The sequence below is a fragment of the Zonotrichia albicollis genome, chromosome Z, assembly GCF_047830755.1.
Source record: "Zonotrichia albicollis isolate bZonAlb1 chromosome Z, bZonAlb1.hap1, whole genome shotgun sequence".
NCBI lineage: Eukaryota > Metazoa > Chordata > Aves > Passeriformes > Passerellidae > Zonotrichia > Zonotrichia albicollis.
The window spans coordinates 34,977,265-34,996,609 of NC_133860.1; the positions used below are offsets into that span (position 1 = coordinate 34,977,265).

General features: G+C 39.7%; 1 protein-coding gene across 7 annotated transcripts in view; it reads right to left on the bottom strand.

Annotated features, from left to right (window-relative positions):
* Positions 1–19,345, bottom strand: part of PDE4D (phosphodiesterase 4D) — a 353,397-nt gene that overhangs the window by 45,528 nt on the left and 288,524 nt on the right. For 6 of the 7 annotated variants that reach the window (XM_014268998.3, XM_005489768.4, XM_074533512.1 and 3 more), the window contains one exon: positions 1,750–1,862. In XM_014268998.3, coding sequence (XP_014124473.1) covers positions 1,750–1,862 — 113 coding nt within the window. Of the gene's footprint in view, positions 1–1,103; positions 1,703–1,749; positions 1,863–19,345 lie in introns of those variants that run through there. The other variant, XM_026795168.2, reaches the window with a different exon arrangement.

A 19,345-nucleotide genomic window follows, 5' to 3' on the forward strand; every position in this document is an offset into this window, starting at 1 on the left:
CAAGTATACAAACAAAACATAGTATCAAACTCAGCAGCACCTCTAAGTCTACCTATAAATCCAAATCAGTAGTCAAATTTTATTTTTAAAATGTCCTCTTTTTGTAAAATTCTGAATATACTTGGCAAACCCTTAAAACATTGATTTGCAATTAATTTTACCTCATTCTAGAAACAGCTTACCCTCACTGTTAATCAAAGACACTGCATATCTTATCTATTATAGGGAGTTAAGAAATAAATAATTGAAGAAAATGCAGCATTTTGTGAAAGAATGGTTATACAAACATCACAAGCCAGGAAATTGACAGGTGTTCAAAGTTGTTAGCAAGAAAAGACCAGGTTGCCTGTGTCAGTCTGATCTCACTCCCTGTGAAAACAAAGTCTCAGGGTTAAACAGTGCTGGAACAACCTTGGAAACTCTTGACTTTGTAGCTTACAGATGCATACACAATAGGTACTGAGTAACAAGATCTTTCAGCTGCAATAAAAACAGAAAACGCAGTTCTGAGAATAGCGAAATGCCAGGCAGGAAACTCTTAAAACAGAGATCAAATTCGTGCTAAGCGTCTGTAAAGCCGAGAAAAGCACAGGGAATATTACATTGTGGGATTAAACTGCACAAGTGTACAGACACTTCATAACTGACATGCAGGCACACTTCAACAGGAACTTAAAAACAGTCAATAATAAACAGCAGATACTTGGTAAGAGCAGTCAAAGCAAGACAGTAGAGTACTAAGAAAGCAGAATCTGAGTCAAAACTATCTTCCAACCTAAAATATTAACTACAATTGAAATGGTTAAAAGATGCTAAAATATCATCAGCTGCGTTTGCAGACATAACAGTAGCAAAACTATCCTGTGTAATTAAAGATTTCTTATAATTTCTAATTGTATATGTTGTTCAAGTACTCAGTTGATCAAAAATATAAAACTAAATTTTGAAGTAATACAGCACTTTTATTAATTCACCTTTAAAAAAACTAGCTCCAGAAATGTATCTGCATATTTCTTAAAAATCAAAATCAGGAAAGAAATTTTACTTATGGATGAAAGATATGGAAACTCAATTTCAAAATGCAAAGCCGAAGCCATACAGACCATAGCAGATCCCATCACAGAGTTCCCAGCTAATGCAAATCCTCAGCTTCCAAGATGCGAAGGAAGTGCGCACTCTGTGGCAGAAGCACACCTCTGGATGTAGGTGCCTATTGTGATGGCACTTTGGTTGAGAGCATGTTCTTTCATAACAAACAGCGTTATGAGAGGTGTCATCATCATTGTTTACAAGTAGAATCCACCATACAGCTCCTCTGGGCTCAGGAGCTATCTTTATCACCTTTCATGCTACTTTCTACACCGTTTCTAGGAAAGATCCCTAATTCTGTATGGGGTTCTGTGAAAAGAAGGAGCAACTGAGGAGATAATTGCCAGCAGCCCCGAACAATCTCTTTTTGTTTTTAAACTGACGCACACAAGAAAACAGTTTAGCTTTACAAGACCTGCATCACTTTTACAACTTGCACTGAAATTTAAAAGAATTGGTGCATAAAACCACAACATAACCCGTTCCCTCTCCCAAACCTACGTTTGGACACTGCTTCCCTGGTCAAGTCTCTCCGTCCGGAGCCGCTCCATCGCCCGGACCCCTCCGGCCGCCCCTGACCCAGCGCAGCCGCGGCTGCCGCGACCCCGGCCCGCGCTCCGGGGGGAGCGGGGCGGCGGGGCCGAGCCCGCGGGCTCCTACCTTGTTCGAGGCCATTTCGCTGACGGAGTGCCTGGTCTGCAGGGTCTCAAGCTGGTCCAGGCACCAGTCCAGCTCCTCCATGGTCTCGCTAGCCAGTTTTTGGTAGGCCTCCTCTGCGAAAAGACAGGGAAAGGCGCGCTCAGCTCGCAAGCGTCTCACAGGGCTCACGGGGAGCGCCAGCGCGCCCATCCTGCGCTGCCCGGAGCCCGGACACGGGCGCTGCTCCCTCATGCTGCGGGCAGCTGCCCCTCCGCTGGGCCGCGCCCTGAGGAGACACCGGGGCGGCGCGGGCAAGTAACTTTGCTGCTGCGGAGCTCGCCCCTGGCCTCAGCTCGCCGCCGCCCGGGGCCGCTGCCGCCCGCAGCGCCGCCCCCTGAGGGAGGCTCCGGCTCCGCTCCGCGCCCCGGCCCCGCGGCCGGGCAGGGAGGGCGCGTAAAGCGCGGGGCTCGGCTGGCCAGGCACCCACCGCCTCCCACAGCCACCCAGCCCCTGCCGGCTGGAGCGCTGAGCCGTCCTCCCCGCCCTTCTCTTACCTACCGACGGCGGCACCATCAGAAAGCAGCCGGGCAACCTTTATAGAAGCGTGGGGGAAGGTGTAAGAGCACATGTGAGTGCCCCGAACCACGCCGGCCCGCCGAAGCGCCAGCTGTCAAAGGAGTGCTCAAATAACTGCAGTCGTATTTGTTCTAACCCAGAGTCTCTCTGTGTGTGTGAGTGTGTGTGTGTGCGCAGTAGAGCAGGCACAAAGTATTGCCTGTTGTCTATAAGCACAAAAGAATCGATTAAAAGGCTTTAGAACTGGACATAGGAACACAATATGGGAACTGACCATGATATTACCAAAACTGCTAAATATTCAATTGGAACTAACTGTCTTGCAGAAGTTTCAGTTACAGACAGGAAGATGTACCCTTCTTCAATAACTCCCCAACAACAGGAAATCTGTCAGTATGCAAATGATTTCAGAAAAATAATCCTATATAAAGAGGGCAAGCCTCACCTAAGCCTGGCTATTTTTTATTTTAATGTAGATCTGAAGGCAAGAATGCTTCTCCACATTGAACTCAGAGCTGAGTGAGTTCTAGCCCAGGCATCTCATCCTGCAAGCCGTGTATCTGAAACATCAAGTTTTGAAACGGCTGGCATGGACACATCTAGATCAGCTACATGCAAATTTTCCTCCAAGGGAGAGAAATGTTTCTTCAGTGGGCTGGTTATGGGCATCTATAACATCTCCCTTGACTTGTTTCACATCAAATTACCCTATTTTAAAAATGTCAGACAAGCAAAACTCAGAAAAAGAAATTAACTAAAACTCCTTTTCAAATAAAACATCCCAGCATGAACTACTGCCAAATAGCTCAGTGCATTACTTTACAACATCCTGGATGCTACACCTGTATCTTTTTATGTTTCTGAGCACATGTTCAGAAACTTCAAGTTCCCTCACAACTTTCAAACTTCACATACTTGTGGCTATTGCAAAAACACCCTACAATTTTGAATAAAGTTCACTATCATCTGAAAAATAGTAACACAGGAAGAAGTTTGAATTGAGATTAATTGGCAGAACCATTTAATGAAAATTTTGCAGTGTTTGCCACTTCAGTAAACACATTAAACAACACTCAACAAAAACCCTTCCCATTAAACTGTAACTCTGTCATTCAGATGCATACTTACTACAAATGCTCATCCAAAGGAATTTCCTGGCCAATAAAGTCAGGATTTCCAGCCTGTTTATCTATTGAAAGGGAATCCATAATGGTCTATGATACAACACACATCACAGATCACTAGTTCTTGAACACATTAAAACAAATTTGTATGATGTTACTTTCCTGCTAGCCTGAAGTCTGCCCAATAGCAATTCTTGAAAATCAGATATTGGGAACCATGTTTTTCTTAACAAGATCTTCTTTCTTAACACCCCTTCTAATATTTAAGAGAGTATGTAGAAGTATGAAAACCACAAAATAAACTCAAGGGATACAATATTCAGGTAAAACTAATAAAATGTTCCGTTTGCTATTTATTTAGCAAAAATATATACATTACCAATGGCACCTTACATTCAGAAATCTTTATCTCTTGTTTACCTTACCAGTACATCTCAAAGCACATTAGAAAGCAGAATCCATCACTCACAAGTACCTCACCCTCAGGTTGCTTCTCACAATCTCCCACTTCAGACTGCCACACTTCAAGGGTCTGCGACTGCTGTGGGGACCCGACTGACCACTCAGGCTCAGTAAAATTCTGATGGCCAGTGCTAGGCTTAAGACTTGCTGGACTTGGCACCTCCTGACAATTCTTAGAACTCAGAGCTGTCAGACCAATCTAAATGGAAATAAAAGGTTTTCTAAATGATGGCAAAGTACCCATCAAACAAGCACACCTGCAGTTCTGAAGGGCAGAACAACCGTAGGAAAGCTTTTTCCTGAACAGTACCAAAGCTCTAAATTTGGCCCACACTTTTGTTGTTATACAATGTGGTGGAAAATGTTGAGGTTAACAGCTTTTCAAGTATAACACTCCGGTGCCACTAAGCTAAGAATAAAAGAATAATTATCAGCTGTGCAGCTTTGAGAGCCTCACAACACTGTTTCTGACTTCTCTGTTACCTCTAAGATAGCACCCTGTAATTAGATCCAGGACTGATATACCAATTGGGTTTTTTTGTTTTAGACACATGATCAAGCTTTCCCACCCAGATGATGAAGTCTTTAAACAGATTAACTTCTGTAAATTAGAGGCATCTTGAAATGTCAAAGGTTCTTTTATGTCTCATTAGACTCTAATATGAGGAAGAGAACATTTTAACACCAACTGCTTTAAGAATTTGCATGTTATTTTGTATATGCTTTTAGAAAAAAGGAAGTGACAGCAAGTGTTCTCTTTTCACTTTACAGATTACAGGCAATTCCAATATATGTAGCTTTCAATATGGTACATAGGAAAAGAAAAACAACGAATGAAAGGCTAGCAGAAAGAAAAAGCTCTACCGTAATCATTTGGCACTGCACAGCTATTAAAGAGTGTTCTGCTGTCTGTGTTTATAAAAGACTTGATTCTTAGCACACTGCCTAACACACCACCATAGATGGCTGCACTTTAACTCACATGGTTATTTGGGAATGATTTCTGTTCAAAAATTTTGAAGAGAAAAAATTACTATATGGCAATACTTATGTAGAATGTCCACTTTACGTAATGGTTTGTCACGATTTTCATATATGTTATTTTGCTACTCCTGGAGAACAAAAAGCAATATTATACTTTTCTGCTCAAGCAGAAAAGCACTCAAGTGTATTTGTACTAGTCTTTGTAGTATTTTAATGAATTTCAAAACATCAAAATCAAAAAATAAGTACAGATTCTTCATTATTGTCTGATCAGTTGAGATTATCTAAGTGACGCAAAGATCCTGGAAAAGAGTTGACTCAGCAAGGACATAGTGAAGGCCTCTGACAGCTTGCCTTAAAATGGGAGTGTCTTGGAGGCAAGACAAGAACTCTGCCAAGCAGTGATGTGATCCAGAGAGTCTTGGCATGTGTACTGTCTTTTGGAGCTGCAGGCTGCTGGAAGAAGCTCTGAAAACCTCCAGGCTATTCTAAATGAATGGAAGGTCTAACCAGAAAAGGAAAGTCAAAGAAGGTGTGCACCCCCGATAAACAATGCTAAAAATAAACTGGTAACAACAGATTAAAAGAAAGCTGAGGTACTCAACAAATCTTTGTCACAATCTTTTTTTCTCTCTTTGCACACCTCTTGAGAGGACAGACAGATGGAGACTGGGATAGCAAAGCCATTGTAAGGGAAGATCAGCTTTGTGAACACCTAAGGACCCCTAACATAGACAAGTCTATGTGACCTAATGGGATACATCCCAGAGTCTTCAGCTAAATGGCTGATATAGTTACCAAGCCACTCTCCGTGATATTTGAGAAGTCATGGCAGTCAGGTGAGAAGTCCTTTGTGAGTGGAAAAGATGGCACATTGTGCCATCTTTAAAAAGGGTAGAAAGAGTATCCTGGGAAGTACTGACCTGTCAAGGTTACTTCTGTGCCTGGGAAGATGATGGAACAGAGCCTCCTAGAAGCTGTGCTAAGGCACACGGAGGACAGGGGGGTGATTTGAGAGACCAGCACAGCTTCACCTAGCATAAATCCTGCCTGACCAACCCAGTGGCCTTTTGCAGTGGACTGGCTGCATCAGTGGACAAGGGAAGGGCTGTGGATGTCCTGGACTTCTGTAAATCCTTTTGCATGGTCCCTCACAACATCCTACTCTCTAAACTGAGAGAGGTGAATTGGAGAAGTGGACTACTAGATGGATAATAAATTGGTTGGATGGTTACATCTGGAGGGTTGTGGCCAAGGACTCAGAATACCACTGGACATCACTGACAAGTGGTGCCTTCAGGTGTCTTTGTTGGGACAAGAGTTAATTAATATCTTCATTGGTGATGCAGATGAAGAGATTGAGTGCACCCTCAGCAGATTTTCAGATGACCCCAAGCTGGGTGGTGCTGTTGACACACCCAAAGGATGGGATGTCATCCAAAGGGATCTGGACAAGCTGGGAACATGTGGCCCATGGGAACTCCATGATACTTAATAGAGCAAGTGCTTGTGCTGCATGTGGGTTGAGGTAACCCCTGGTATCAACACAGGCTGGAGATGAACAGCCCTGCCCAGAAGGAATTGGGGGAGCTGCGGCTGAGAGGCTGGACATGCCCCAGCCATGGAACTCCCAGCCCAGAGAGCCACACGTGTCCTGGGCTGCACCCAGAGCAGGGTGGGCAGCAGGGCAGGGAGGGGATTCTGCCCCTCTGCTCTGCTCTGCTGAGACCCCACCTGCAGGGCTGCATCAGCTCTGGGCTCCCAGCACAGGAAGGACATGGAACTGCATGAACAAGTCCAGAGGAGAAGAAAAGCATGATCAGAGGGTTGGAGCATCTCTTCTATGAGGAAAGATTGCATTGGTATAATTTTACCTGGAAAAGAGAAGGCTTTGGGGTGACCTAATTGTGGTTTTCCAGTACCTGAAGGGAACAGTCAAGGAAGATGGAGATAGATTTTTTACATGTTAATGTAATAACAGGACAAGGGGGAATGGCTTCAAACTGAAAGAAAGCAGATTGAGATTAGGTATTGGGAGGAGGTCTATACTGCAAGGGTGGTGAGGCACTGGAACAGGTTGCCCAGAAAAGCTATGGATGCCTCATTCCTGCCTGGAAGTGTTGAAAGCCAGGTTGGATGGAGCTCTGAGAAATCTGGTCTGGCAGAAAAAAAAGTGGCCTTGCCAATGGCAGGGGGTTTAGAAGTAGATGATCTTCCAACCCAAACCATTTTATCTATGATCTACTGTGAGATTCAGACCCTGGACATCATCCCCAAATTTTCTGTCCGTCTTCTTGTTCTTCAGCCTACTGCTTGAAGTTTGGAGCAACAGAATTGCAGAACCAAGACTTTTCAGTTTCTCTTACAGCTACCATTTCAATAAAATCCTCAGACGTTCAAATCAATATTTTTTTTCTGTAAATAAGGATGTTCATACTTAAAGACTTAACTGATAGCCTAAAATTGAAGTGACTGATATATTTAGTCAATATTGATAGTTTCTATTAATTATAGCCATGTTAGCTCTTATTCAGAACAGAAATATCATCCATTTTCTTGCAACTTAATTTTTTTTATATCTACTGAGAAAAATCACACATATTGTGACTTAAAATGTTATCTTTGTGGAGTGTTCACATGTGTAACTGTTGATAAAATGTACTTATGAAAGATATTTTTGTTCAACATCTTGAAATTTGTGCACATCTCTCTACAATCACATGCAAACCAATACCATTGATCAGATTTTAGAATAAGCATCTGAGAAAACCACTCAACTGCAGGAGGTTTCTCATCAAGTGCCTTTAAGGTCCCGCTCATAACACTCATTTTTTTCCATGCTAGGAATATCTCCAAGTTTCTTCTCAAAGTAAAGAAAAATTCCTTGTACATGTTAGTAGCCTTACACATACAGAGACAGTCCAAATGACAAGGATATACTGCTTTTTACAAGTAGCACTACCCTTAGGCTGTGAAAACTGCCTTATCTCCTAGAATAGAGAAGGTAGAAACTTTCTGGGTACAATAGGAGGAAAATGATAAATTCCATGCTCAACTTGTCAAAATACTTGATTAAAGTTACATAATAAAAAAGAAGTGCATAAAGAATTGTACAAACAAAACACACATTAAATGAGGATCTAGAAAAACACAAATTTTTATTTCTGAAACAGATTTTATTCCTCTCATGGTCTTAGAACAAACCAAATATCTCATGTAACAATATCTCTGTGTACCAAGATTCTATGTCAAGGGCAAAAGGATAAAAAGTATGTGCTTATATTGTTATGAGACCAGATAACAGAAACACTGCAGATATCCAGGAAGAACTTACTGGGCTCTTGAAACAGGCCTATAACAGTTAGTTTAGAGTAAATAAAAAACTTCTGATTCCTTTAAAAAAGAGCTGTATCATTAGGCTCTCACTGTATGGTTCATTTTCTCTGTGTGAGACTGCTAACTTGTGCTGGCTCTATTTTTTCTGTAACCATTTTATGTATTTTTTGGAAAAAAGGTCTGAAACAAAGTTACTCGTATTGATATAAATTGCCCCAAAGTCTAGAAGAATTTCTGTATAAAGTATTTGCAAATTCACCTAAACAAACAGTCCTGAGATGCCATAGTAAGGCAGAATATTTAAAAAAAAAAAAAAAAAAAAGTGTTTTCAGTTGAAGCCAAGCAGGAGAACATGCATTCAGTATAGAGAGTATATTTAAATAATTCACTGCCTCAATGACAAAGCACACCAAAATTTTGCAGTGCGAGTGTTTAAATCCACTCTTTCCTATTACCAAATATCCAGAAAAGCCAAAAGAAGGTTCTTCTGTTATCATGCATCCCTACCCAGTGCTCCCTGCCTCTCTGACCCTCTGACCAATTTGGCATGGTACTAACACATTCCTTACTCCACTGCCTGTAAGAATTTGCTAGAAGGACCACCGTCACTTTCTCACTGAAGAAAAGTAGTAAGCCTTTTCATCAAGCAATCAACCTTGCCCAAAATGAAGCAAAAAGGGGAAGCTCTTGATTTTCAAGTAGCTCAAGTGGTAGAATGTCCTTTTAATATATTTTTATTGTTTTCATGAAAAAAACTTAATTTTGAGAACAGGTCTGTTTCTTTTTTAAATTTCTTTTTCTCCCAACAGTTATGAGAGAATTTTCTTGTGGGCAAGAAGTTCAATAATGGATTCATTGCACAAGTTGCTTTCTTGTCCTATTTTTTGTATCCTAGAAAAAATACTTATTCTAGTGGGAAGGGTATATCCTCAAATCAATTTCCTCTGCAGCTGTAAGCCAGTTTCTTTCCAAGTAGAATACTGCTGTTGATTCAACATAATGAGAGAAGTGAAAGGTTTTCAAAGTGGAACAAAATCAGAGGCAACAGGCATGAACTAAACAACAGGATGTTCCCTCTGAACATTGCAAAACTTTCCCTGTGAGGGTGACTGAACACTGGCACAGGTTGTTCTGTGGAGTCTCCATGCTTGTAAATCTTCAAAAGCCATCAGGACATAATCTACAGCTGGCACTGCCTAAGCAGGGGGATTGGACTATGTGGCCTGCAGAAGTCCCTTTCAGTTTCCACCACTCTGTGATTAAATTAGCAATTGAGAAAATAAAAGCCATTTTTGTAAAAAGTGTGTGGCTCAAATGGCGATGCTGTCATGTTTGCAATTCTGTAATAGTCTTTGGGGATTAAAGGATATTACACTGCTCCCATCGGGATTTTGCTGAAGAGCCCTTTTCATATATATTTGTATGGACATTATGATGAAAACAAGAAATAAAAATCACTAAATATAAATGTGTAAAATTTCTTGTCAGAATGGATACTCTTGTCAGATTATTCCCAGTGAATATGTGCTGAATCAGACCCTTACTCTACAAAATGTACAGATCAGTCCTCCATCTCTTGTAAAATTCCATACTTCTCTGTGACAGTGCTGAAGAAGTGAATAATCCTTTTGCCTACAAGTATAAGACTAAGATGGTGCATAAAGCCTTGTTTTAGTTAGGTAATTCTAACAAAACTTTTACTATTGTCATAAATATTTTTATAATCTCCTTGTTTTTTGCTTAACTACTTATAAATATATTCAAAACATTATTCTAGTAGTACTCAAGAGATATTCAGGGTTAGATGGCATAAATCCATTAACATTCAGGGTCTTCTCCCCTAGTTTTTTTTTCTGTTAATGTTCTTCCAATATAGACAAATAGGAAGTTTCTCCCCTTCTACACCTGCAAGTCCAATTTTTCTTCTCATTTTGCTTTTTGTCAAACCACAGGATAATATGAAAGACAAAGAACATAATACGTAAAAATCAAAACAGAAATTAAAAAAACCAAACCAAGTAGCATGATCCAACCTACAAAACACAAAACTGAACCATGGAAGTTATCAAAAGCTTTTTTTTAAAAAAAAGAAGGAAAAATAAAAGTAATGGTTTTAGTCCCAGTAACAAAATTCATGTGTGGACTTCACCATTTCCGGCAATTGCATTTTAAAAACAAAATAAACTGTTCTGAGATCTGGGGGCCAACACCACTTTTCTCCTGAAGAATTAGAGCATCAGCAGCTGACTGGAGCAGAGCTCCTCTACATGTTGCTGGTGAAATCAGGTCACCCAAGAGAAATATAAGTCTTTCAACATTTTTTAGGGAAGCATAGTCATTTTAAATGTCATCAGTCATCAGTTAAAATGCAAGTATTGAAAAATAAGATACATACAATTTTTAAACTATATTATTAAGCAGTGCCAGGCAGCTCCAGGATGGATCCACCACAGGCCAAGGCTGAGTCTGTCAGTTACCGTGGCAATACCTCTGGGATAATGTATTTAAGAGGAAAAAAGTTATTGTGCAGGAGCAAATTGTGGCCAGAAAAGGTGAGGCTATGTGACAGAAACAGCCCTGAAGACACCAAGGTCAGTGCAGAAGGAAGAGCAGGAGGTGCTCCAGGTGCCAGAGCTGAGATTCCCCTGCAGCCCCTGGTGCAGACCATGGGGAGGCAGCTGCAGCCCATGGAGGAGACCCATGCTGGAGCAGCTGGATGCCTGGGAGTTGGCTGTGACCCCACAGGAAACCTGTGCTGCAGTAAGGTCCTGGCAGGGACCTGTGACTCTGTGGGGCACCTGAAGGACTGCAGCCCGTGGAAGCAAAGCTGGAGCAGTTTGTGAAGAACTGCAGTCAGTGGGAAGGGCTCACGCTGGGGAAGCACTCAGAGAATTGTCTCCAGTGGGAGATACCCCATGATGGAGCAGGTGAAAGAGTCCTGTCTTGAGGAAGAAGCAGTGACAGAAACAATGTGTGATGAACTAACCATAGCCTCCATTACCCACTCCCCTGCAACACTGGAGGGGAAGAGGTAGAGGAAACTGGGAACAGAGTTAAGCACAGGAAGTAGGGACAAGGTGGAAGGGTGACTTTAAAATTTTGAGATTTTAATATTTGAGTTTTAATTCTCATTATCTTACTTTGATCTGATTGTTAATAAATTAAACTAATTTTCCTAAGTCAAGTCTGTTTTGCCTGTGATGGTAACCAGTGAGTAATCTCTTTCTGGCCTTATCTCAACCTGTGACCCTTTTGTTATTCTTTCTCTCCCTGTCCAGTTGAGAGAAGGAGTGATAGAGCAGGTTTGGTCGGCACTGGTGTCCAGCAGCATGCACATCAAGCTTATTGTACCTGCTAGAGGGAAGTCTCTGATATGAGGAGTTAAGAAATACCAAATATAGTTATTATGAACATTTTCTTTGATTGTTTTGGAAATCATTGTGGTAGACAATGAAATTCAATGAGGAATAAAGGAGCTGATTGAAAAAGAATGAGATTAGCTATAAAACAAGAAGAGATGCTCAGTTTGGTCAGACTTCAGAATGAGACAGTGAATTTTCCAAGAGGGAAAATGTTATAGAGAATAGTCATTAGTTTATAAAACTTTTCAACAGGATAAAACAGCAGCTAAAACCACAACTCAAATGAATTCTTGTGCATAACTCCCACTGACTGCAACAAACCAGAATTTCACTGGTGTCACTCCAGAGTTGTCAGGAATGATAAAAGGAGTGATGAATAGAGGTTGTAAAATGACAGTGGTGGTTGTGTTTTCTTTTTTGACCTCTTGAGATGTGGCCTCAGCAGGGCCCAGCACAGGGGGACAATCCCTGCCCTGGCCCTGCTGGCCACAGCATTGCTGATCCAGGCCAGGATGCCATTGGCCTTCTTGGCCCCCTGGGCACAGCCTGGCTCATGTTCAGCTGCTGTCACCAGCACCCCCAGCTCCTTTCCAGCCACTCTGCCCCAGCCTGTGGAGCTGCCTGGGGTTGGTGTGACCCAAGGGCAGGACTCAGCACTGGGCCTTGTTGAACTTCATATTGTCAGATTCAGCCCATCTATCTCACATCCCCAAACCTCTCTCTAAAGCCTTCCAATACTACCATCCAACATGATGTTGTCCCCAAACTTATTGAGGCTACGCTCAATCCCCGAATTCAGATAATCAGTAAAGATATTGAACAGGATTGAGCGCAATTCTGAGTCCTGAGAAACCCTGCAAGTGACCAGAATAAATTAAAACCTGAGTATTTTAAAAGAAATGTGTGTTCATTAGAAATAAACACATAGCAAGCCAGAACAAGTAGCTGAATATTCTGCCATAAGAAACTTTGAATCAGGCTTTGATTATCAGGTAGATTCTCTTAACCTCTGTGACACAACTATTGTTGTGACTCGAGATTGCTTCTTAATGGGTTTCACAACCTGTTTTAACCTTAAATGTGGGTGAGTGTTCTGACTAAACTGATTTACTGTAGGTGAGGATGTGGCCTGTAGCTTGCATTTGTTTATACAAATGAATTCAAACTCAGGAGTAAGAAGATAAGTCTGTAAAGTTAGTCCAGCAAACAGGACAAGCTATGTGTTCCAGTGAGTTTGGACAAGTGGTTAAGGTAATGAAATGTTAAAGGCAAAAATGTGTGTTTTACATAATATACACAGTTACCTCATATTACCACAAACCTTGAAAGAGTTAATTGTCAACACAGCATTTTTTTTTCTCAAAGATAAATAACAGTCCCTGAGCTTGGTTGAGTGCTGGTGGCCTTGCTTGCCAGGCACAGGCACTGGTGAACTGCAGCTTGGGCCACCCTGGTGTGTCTAACTTGAAGAGACACAGGATGAGGCTGTGCTGGATTGTGTGCTGCTGAGCTCACAGCAGCAAAGTATGTTCTGTATATAAAATCAGACAAATTACTTTCTCCTCTGGGATGATTCAGTGAAGTGAGCCACATGCACCTAATAGTCCTAAAGTTGAATACTTTTTACCTCCTCCCAGTGATGCTTCATAGTTTCATAAAATCATGGAGCAGTTCAAATTCGCAGGGACCTTTTAAAGGTTGTCTGGTCCAAACTTCTTGCAATGAACAAAGACATCATAAACTGGATCCATTTGTTTAGAACCATGTCCAACCTGAATTATTCCTACAGAAATTCTGCCCTGTAAAATTCTGAGGACAACTCATAACTTCCTCTAGAATCCAGATGATCTTTGCTTTGACTGTGGATAGGTAAAGACCTAAGTAGTTTAAAGTGTTTGGGCTTTTCCTTGAGGATGAGGAGAAATGCACCTTCAATCTCTCCCATCCCTTCAAGCTGAAGAAAAATATCAGAGCAGGGTCTAAAGGCATATGTACAGATAAAGAGTAGGAGAAGCACATAAAAAGTGTTTGGAGACAAGAAAACAAGACAGATTCAACCGACCAAAGAACTCCAATGTCTCCATATGTTACAGATGACAAATCTGAACTGGCAGAAGCCTGCTTTTGAGAACACTGCTAAAGTTTAATAAATAGCACGTATATAAGGATACAACAATGCTTTTACCAGCCCGCAGAGAGCTCCACAACTACTCTTGCCATCCACCTCCATGTGCCAGCAAAGTTTTTAGATTTAATAGAAAGCCACAAGAATAATTAGCAGAATATGACAGCCATTAGGGAAAAAAAAAAATGGAAAGAAGAGGACTAGGATTAATTTCTTTATATTCCAAAAAGAACTCTGACCATACTTGGAAATTACAATCTTTTCTCAAGTGCTGCATTGTAGCTTGCTCAGTAAATATGTAAGGAGACAGCCCAAAGGAAGCTCAGCTTGCTGCTGCAGATTAATGAAATGCTTTGAACTACAGGCAATATGAACACCCAAATTACATACTGTAATACAATATTAGGGCTGCTCCACACAGTAGAAGCCAATTATTCTTGGCAAGCATCTTCATCATGCCTTCCAGCTCCCCATCCTTACCATGTAGAGTATCACCACATGAAAATAACCCAGCCAAAAATTCTATAATCCCTTACAGGTTAAGATCAAGTGGAAGAAATACTCAATGTTTTAGAGTAAGATTTCACATAAGAGTAGCATTCATCTGCTCACAGATGTTATCAGTATAGCTTTTCGCAAGCAAGAATAAGAGCTGAAAATTCAGTTTATCTAAATTTATGGTGCCTATCAGTCTAATGAATTTTTGTGTTACTACAGAGAAATAAAATGAGGCAATGGGAAATATTAATTACATTGCATGAATAAATCAAATAAACATAACTTTTTCATGGACTTGTATTGTACATTTCTACAGAAGTTTGGTCACTAGTTGGTTTAAAATGGATTAAATATAGATACTATAGTAATGCTAAAGAAATTTAAAAAACTGAATTTCAAGTCTCTTCTGATACTTACTTGCATTAAGAACATTGGATTATGACACAGTCCACAAACTAAAGTAACTGTATTGTGACAGAGAAGCACAGAGGGCGAAAATAAGTTATGAAATCTATACCATCTACCTTGCTTATCCACAACTGTGATTAGAAGTCAGATCTTGAAATTCAGCTCAGGATTCCACCCAGGAATCACACTTATCTAGAAGTAATGTGATATAAAATGATTCTCAGTTACCCTGTTATCTTCAAAATCTACAAAATTTTTTCTTCATACAACAAGAATAATTTTGGGTCACAATTTGACTTGCATCACCTATTGCATGAGAATAATTTTGGGGCAAAATATGACTTGCAGCTCATGTTAATATAGTAATGATAGCAAGCTCTCAGAGAAAATACAAGACATATCTAACTCAAGTGTTCCATAAGACCACACCACCAAGGGCTGTGACACTTGAGTGAAAGTCCTCAGTGTACCCAAAAGAGCAAAATGTTATGCTTGGGAAGGGAGCAAATGTTCCATTTATATCTGCTGCAATAAATAAAAATGTAGGAAGTTTCTGGTTGAGTCTGCTAGGGAAGCAAATCTAAAAATACAAGATTTTCTTGCTTATCATAAGAAAAATTTTACTATTAGCAAAGCAGTTAGGTGGAAGAAGAAATTCACGATGGAAGAGAATGTGAGAAGAAATGCGATCTCCCCAGCATTCAGATGGAATTTGGTACACTTGTGGGTGGCTGTGTGCTAACAAAGGTCATGATTTGTTGGTACAAATGCAATTAGTGCTTTACAATACAGTCATCAGCCATGAGTCCTGCATCAGGTCTGAACAAACAAAGCTAAGTTTGGGCAAACCAAAACCAACCCCATATTGTTGCCACATTGTTTAACATGAAAAGGAGGGCTGTGCAATTAACTCTGTCAGAAAATGAAACTTATTACTAGGAAGGAAAGGACATCAACTGATAATATTTTCAAACATCATCCACACAACAGAAGTCCTGAGATGCTTGGGCATCCATGTGACAGCCACAATGTGACAGAGGAGAAATATGCTGAAGGAAGTATAAAATTCCTAAAGGAATTTTTCTCTCTGTTGTTCCATGGAGAAATTTGGAGTGCCAGAAATCAGACAGTTTTGTCATATTTCTTTTAAAATCTAAATTATCATTCCACCAAAAATAGATCAAACTTATTTCAGCAAAATTCCTAATGTTTGCTACACTTTTAAAAATATTTAAATATAAAATGATATGTTATAATAGGTCCCTAAACAGGTATAAACTTTTGGATGGGGATAAGAGCACACTACTCAACAGTGAAGGACAAGTCCAACACAAAAATGTTTCTTGGAACCAGGGATGGTATTTACCTAGTGCATCACAAATGAACCTCCTACCTACTGAAACTAGTCCTGATTTATGTAGCTGGAAATAGAAACTTTTATCATCCTACAACTAATGCCCAAATGATTCAGTCCTAATACAAACCTAAAGCACATTCCATGTGATTAGTAGATCATAGTTGAAATTATTTTGAAAATTTACGGACAACTGTTACCCAAAAGGAAAAGGTTGTCATGGTGAGCTCAGTACCACTGTATCTGACGTCATTACTCCCACACATGAGTGCAGCAATGGGGCATGCCCTTAGATCCTCATACTTGGTGATGTCCTAAAAAAGACTGGTTAATTTTCCCTTCACTCATATTTTCTCTCCTACTTTAAGATAAATGAGAGCAGTTTGGGCTTATTAATAATTTAAAATCATTTTGATTACTTCTGTTTACTATTTTAGATGCAAATAATTCAGTTAATATCTTCAAGAGCTCTAAGTTGCTCCCAAAATTCAGCACTGAATTTATAATTTTCTTACTTTGCTTTCTTTCTGCTTTTTACATAGACATATGTTTATACTCCCTGCATACAAAGGTTTATATTCCCTATATATAAAGTACAAAGGATTTCACTGCCCTGCTCTACTTGAAAAATACCTATTGAGAAGCACTTCACAGCCTTCCTAGATTGACATTCTTAATCACTTTAAATAGACTGGTGTAAGGGCACACTGTGAAAGTCTCTAATATGCATAAACATTCAGAATCACTCACCCAAATTCACGACACCCATGGCAGCGAAGTGCATTAAGGTAGTCAATGGTGAGATGTTAAGAAGAAAAAGCTGTGCTCCACACATTCATTTAAGGATTTGAGAAAGTTGTTTATCACTGTGCATCTGCACACATAAATGCAGTCTGCCCTGCCATGTCTTTCTAAATCAGAATCACAAAAGCACAGAATAAGCTGGGCAGAAAGAACCCATTACTGGCCCCGCACAGCACCATCCCCCCAAAATCCCACAACGCCCAAGAGCATTGTCTATATAAGACTCCTTTACTTAAACATTAATTGCAAATCTCCATGAACATCCATGAATAGTGTGTAACCAAGTTTAACATTAATGTCCCCTTTTCCTCAATTATGAATATCCTTTAAAAATTAATTAACTTCCATTATTTACTTTGTTTTTTTTTTTGATGAAAGACTGAAGTATAAACTCTTACCAAAGAAATATAAAGTATTCTTCAAGTTCCTGCACGCCAGCCAGGTGACGCTCAAATAATCTTTTTCCAGAAGGCTATTTTTTAATTTGTCAGTCAGACTATAACTAAACAAAGATAAAATATACAACAAATGTACTTTTCAGATTCCATGGGGTACCTCCTTCATTGTGTGAAAGATTCCTAACAGAGCAGTGCATACTGCAATATAATTAAAATTTGGAATCCCATAACAACTATTATAACACTAATGAGGTAAATAATAATGTCAGCCAACATCCTCTGGTAAGAAGGTTGAAAGAGTAAGGGATAATAGATGTCAATAGACTTCAAAGAGAATGCCAAGTTGAAATGTAAACAAATGTAAAGCACATACAATTTAAATTTGGGCTTTGCAGTGATGTTATCTTGCAGTATGATGTTAGGCCTGAAGAAAACAAGGTATAGGTAGAAAAGTGAGGCATTTTTGTTCAAAGTCCACAAGAAAGGACTGTGCCTTTTCAATAAAATAAAATAAAATTAAATGCAGTACCCAGGGCAAGATGGCTATTATTTTTTTGAGCTATTACTCTGTAAGTGGCAGCATATTAATTTCTTTCTTCTTCTTTGTCTCTTGGAACTCACTGACACAAAAGGGATATTTTTGGTGCAGTTAATGTAGCTCTATGCACATAATGTCAACAAGACAAAAGGATGTTATTGATTTTATGGTTTTTTTCCAGCTGTGTTGTTGATGTTCAGATAAAGTACCTAGGAAAAGTAGTTTATTCTTTTATCACCAAGTTAAACGCAAGCATGACCTTTAAAAAATTCTCTATAATAACCTTCACGGATGCCTAATGGTTTTTTATTGTTGAACATTTCCTGAGCTATTTCATTATTTCACTGAATATGCTTACACAACCTGTATACTTTGCTTTTATTTCACCTCCCATTTAGCTATTATTTCTCTTTTTGGAAATTATTAAAAACTCATAATGATTTACAAGGAATTCCTGTATTTAACTATCAGAAGTCACAAATAAACATTAAACATGCAGTTTTATTCTTAGAGTTTCCTTGAATTCAAAGTCAGAACTATTTAATAAGAGCACAGCTCTCTCCATGATTATCTTTAAATAAAGTCAAAAAAGAACTTTAAATTGTACACCTGGCTAACAATGAGGCATGGCCTTTCTAATTTTTCTCAAAATATTGCCCAAAAGACTCTAGATTTTATTGTTTATATTGATTAAATGTAACTTACTTTATGCTTTAAAGCCTATTGCTTTTTCTTTTCATGTTGTTAGCATCGATTTGCAGAACCTAATAGTTCAGGCTTGCACAGGCAAATCTAGAAAATAAATAGCTCCTCTTATGAGCTATTACATGTGTTAACCTGATCAGTAGGAGACCTGCTAACATCAATGCAATTCCAGTAAGAGTAACAAAAGCATCATTAAGGTACAAAGAAACATGTTTATTAGATACTTCTTAGAAACAATTTCAAGGGTTGAGTAAGAATATACCCAGCAGGTGCTTCATGGCAGCAGGATCTGGCAATTGGCACGACCTTGGTCATAACTTTCACCAAGAAAATAGATAACAGAGCAGTTTTAAAACTCTGTGAAAACATTAATATAGACCTGATCTCCCTAACTACCTCAGTCTCTGTATGTTCACATAATTCATAACACCCCTCCTGTGGCTACTTCTTTTCTAATACGCCAAAAATGAGCCATTTGTATTAGGGTTTGAATATTTTACAAGCTGTCTTCAGATCTCATTCCTGACTCAGTCCTGAGACATTACTTATCTGGTCCCTTCTCCTTTAAACTGTGACATTTGCAGTTCTACTGCAGTTTCACACATGCAGGGTCATGTCTATATGTTAGCAAGGCTATACCATCCTGACTGAAGTTATGCCCCTATGTTCCAATTGCTGTTATGTATTTAAAACTGCCAAAATGAAGACTGCTGCTGTTTTGCATCAACCACCTCTCATACCAAATAATGCCATCAAAGTGAATTTTTGCTTCATAGTTCCATCATTCCTTTCTTTTGAATCTACCCATCTATAGCCTTCTTCCTTTACATTCTAATAATAATTAGAACCTCTTTGAGACATAGACCAGCAGCTATAGCTTATCAGTACAAGCCCTCATCCAGGTCTGGACCTGCTTACTGGTACAGTGGTACTGACAACGAAA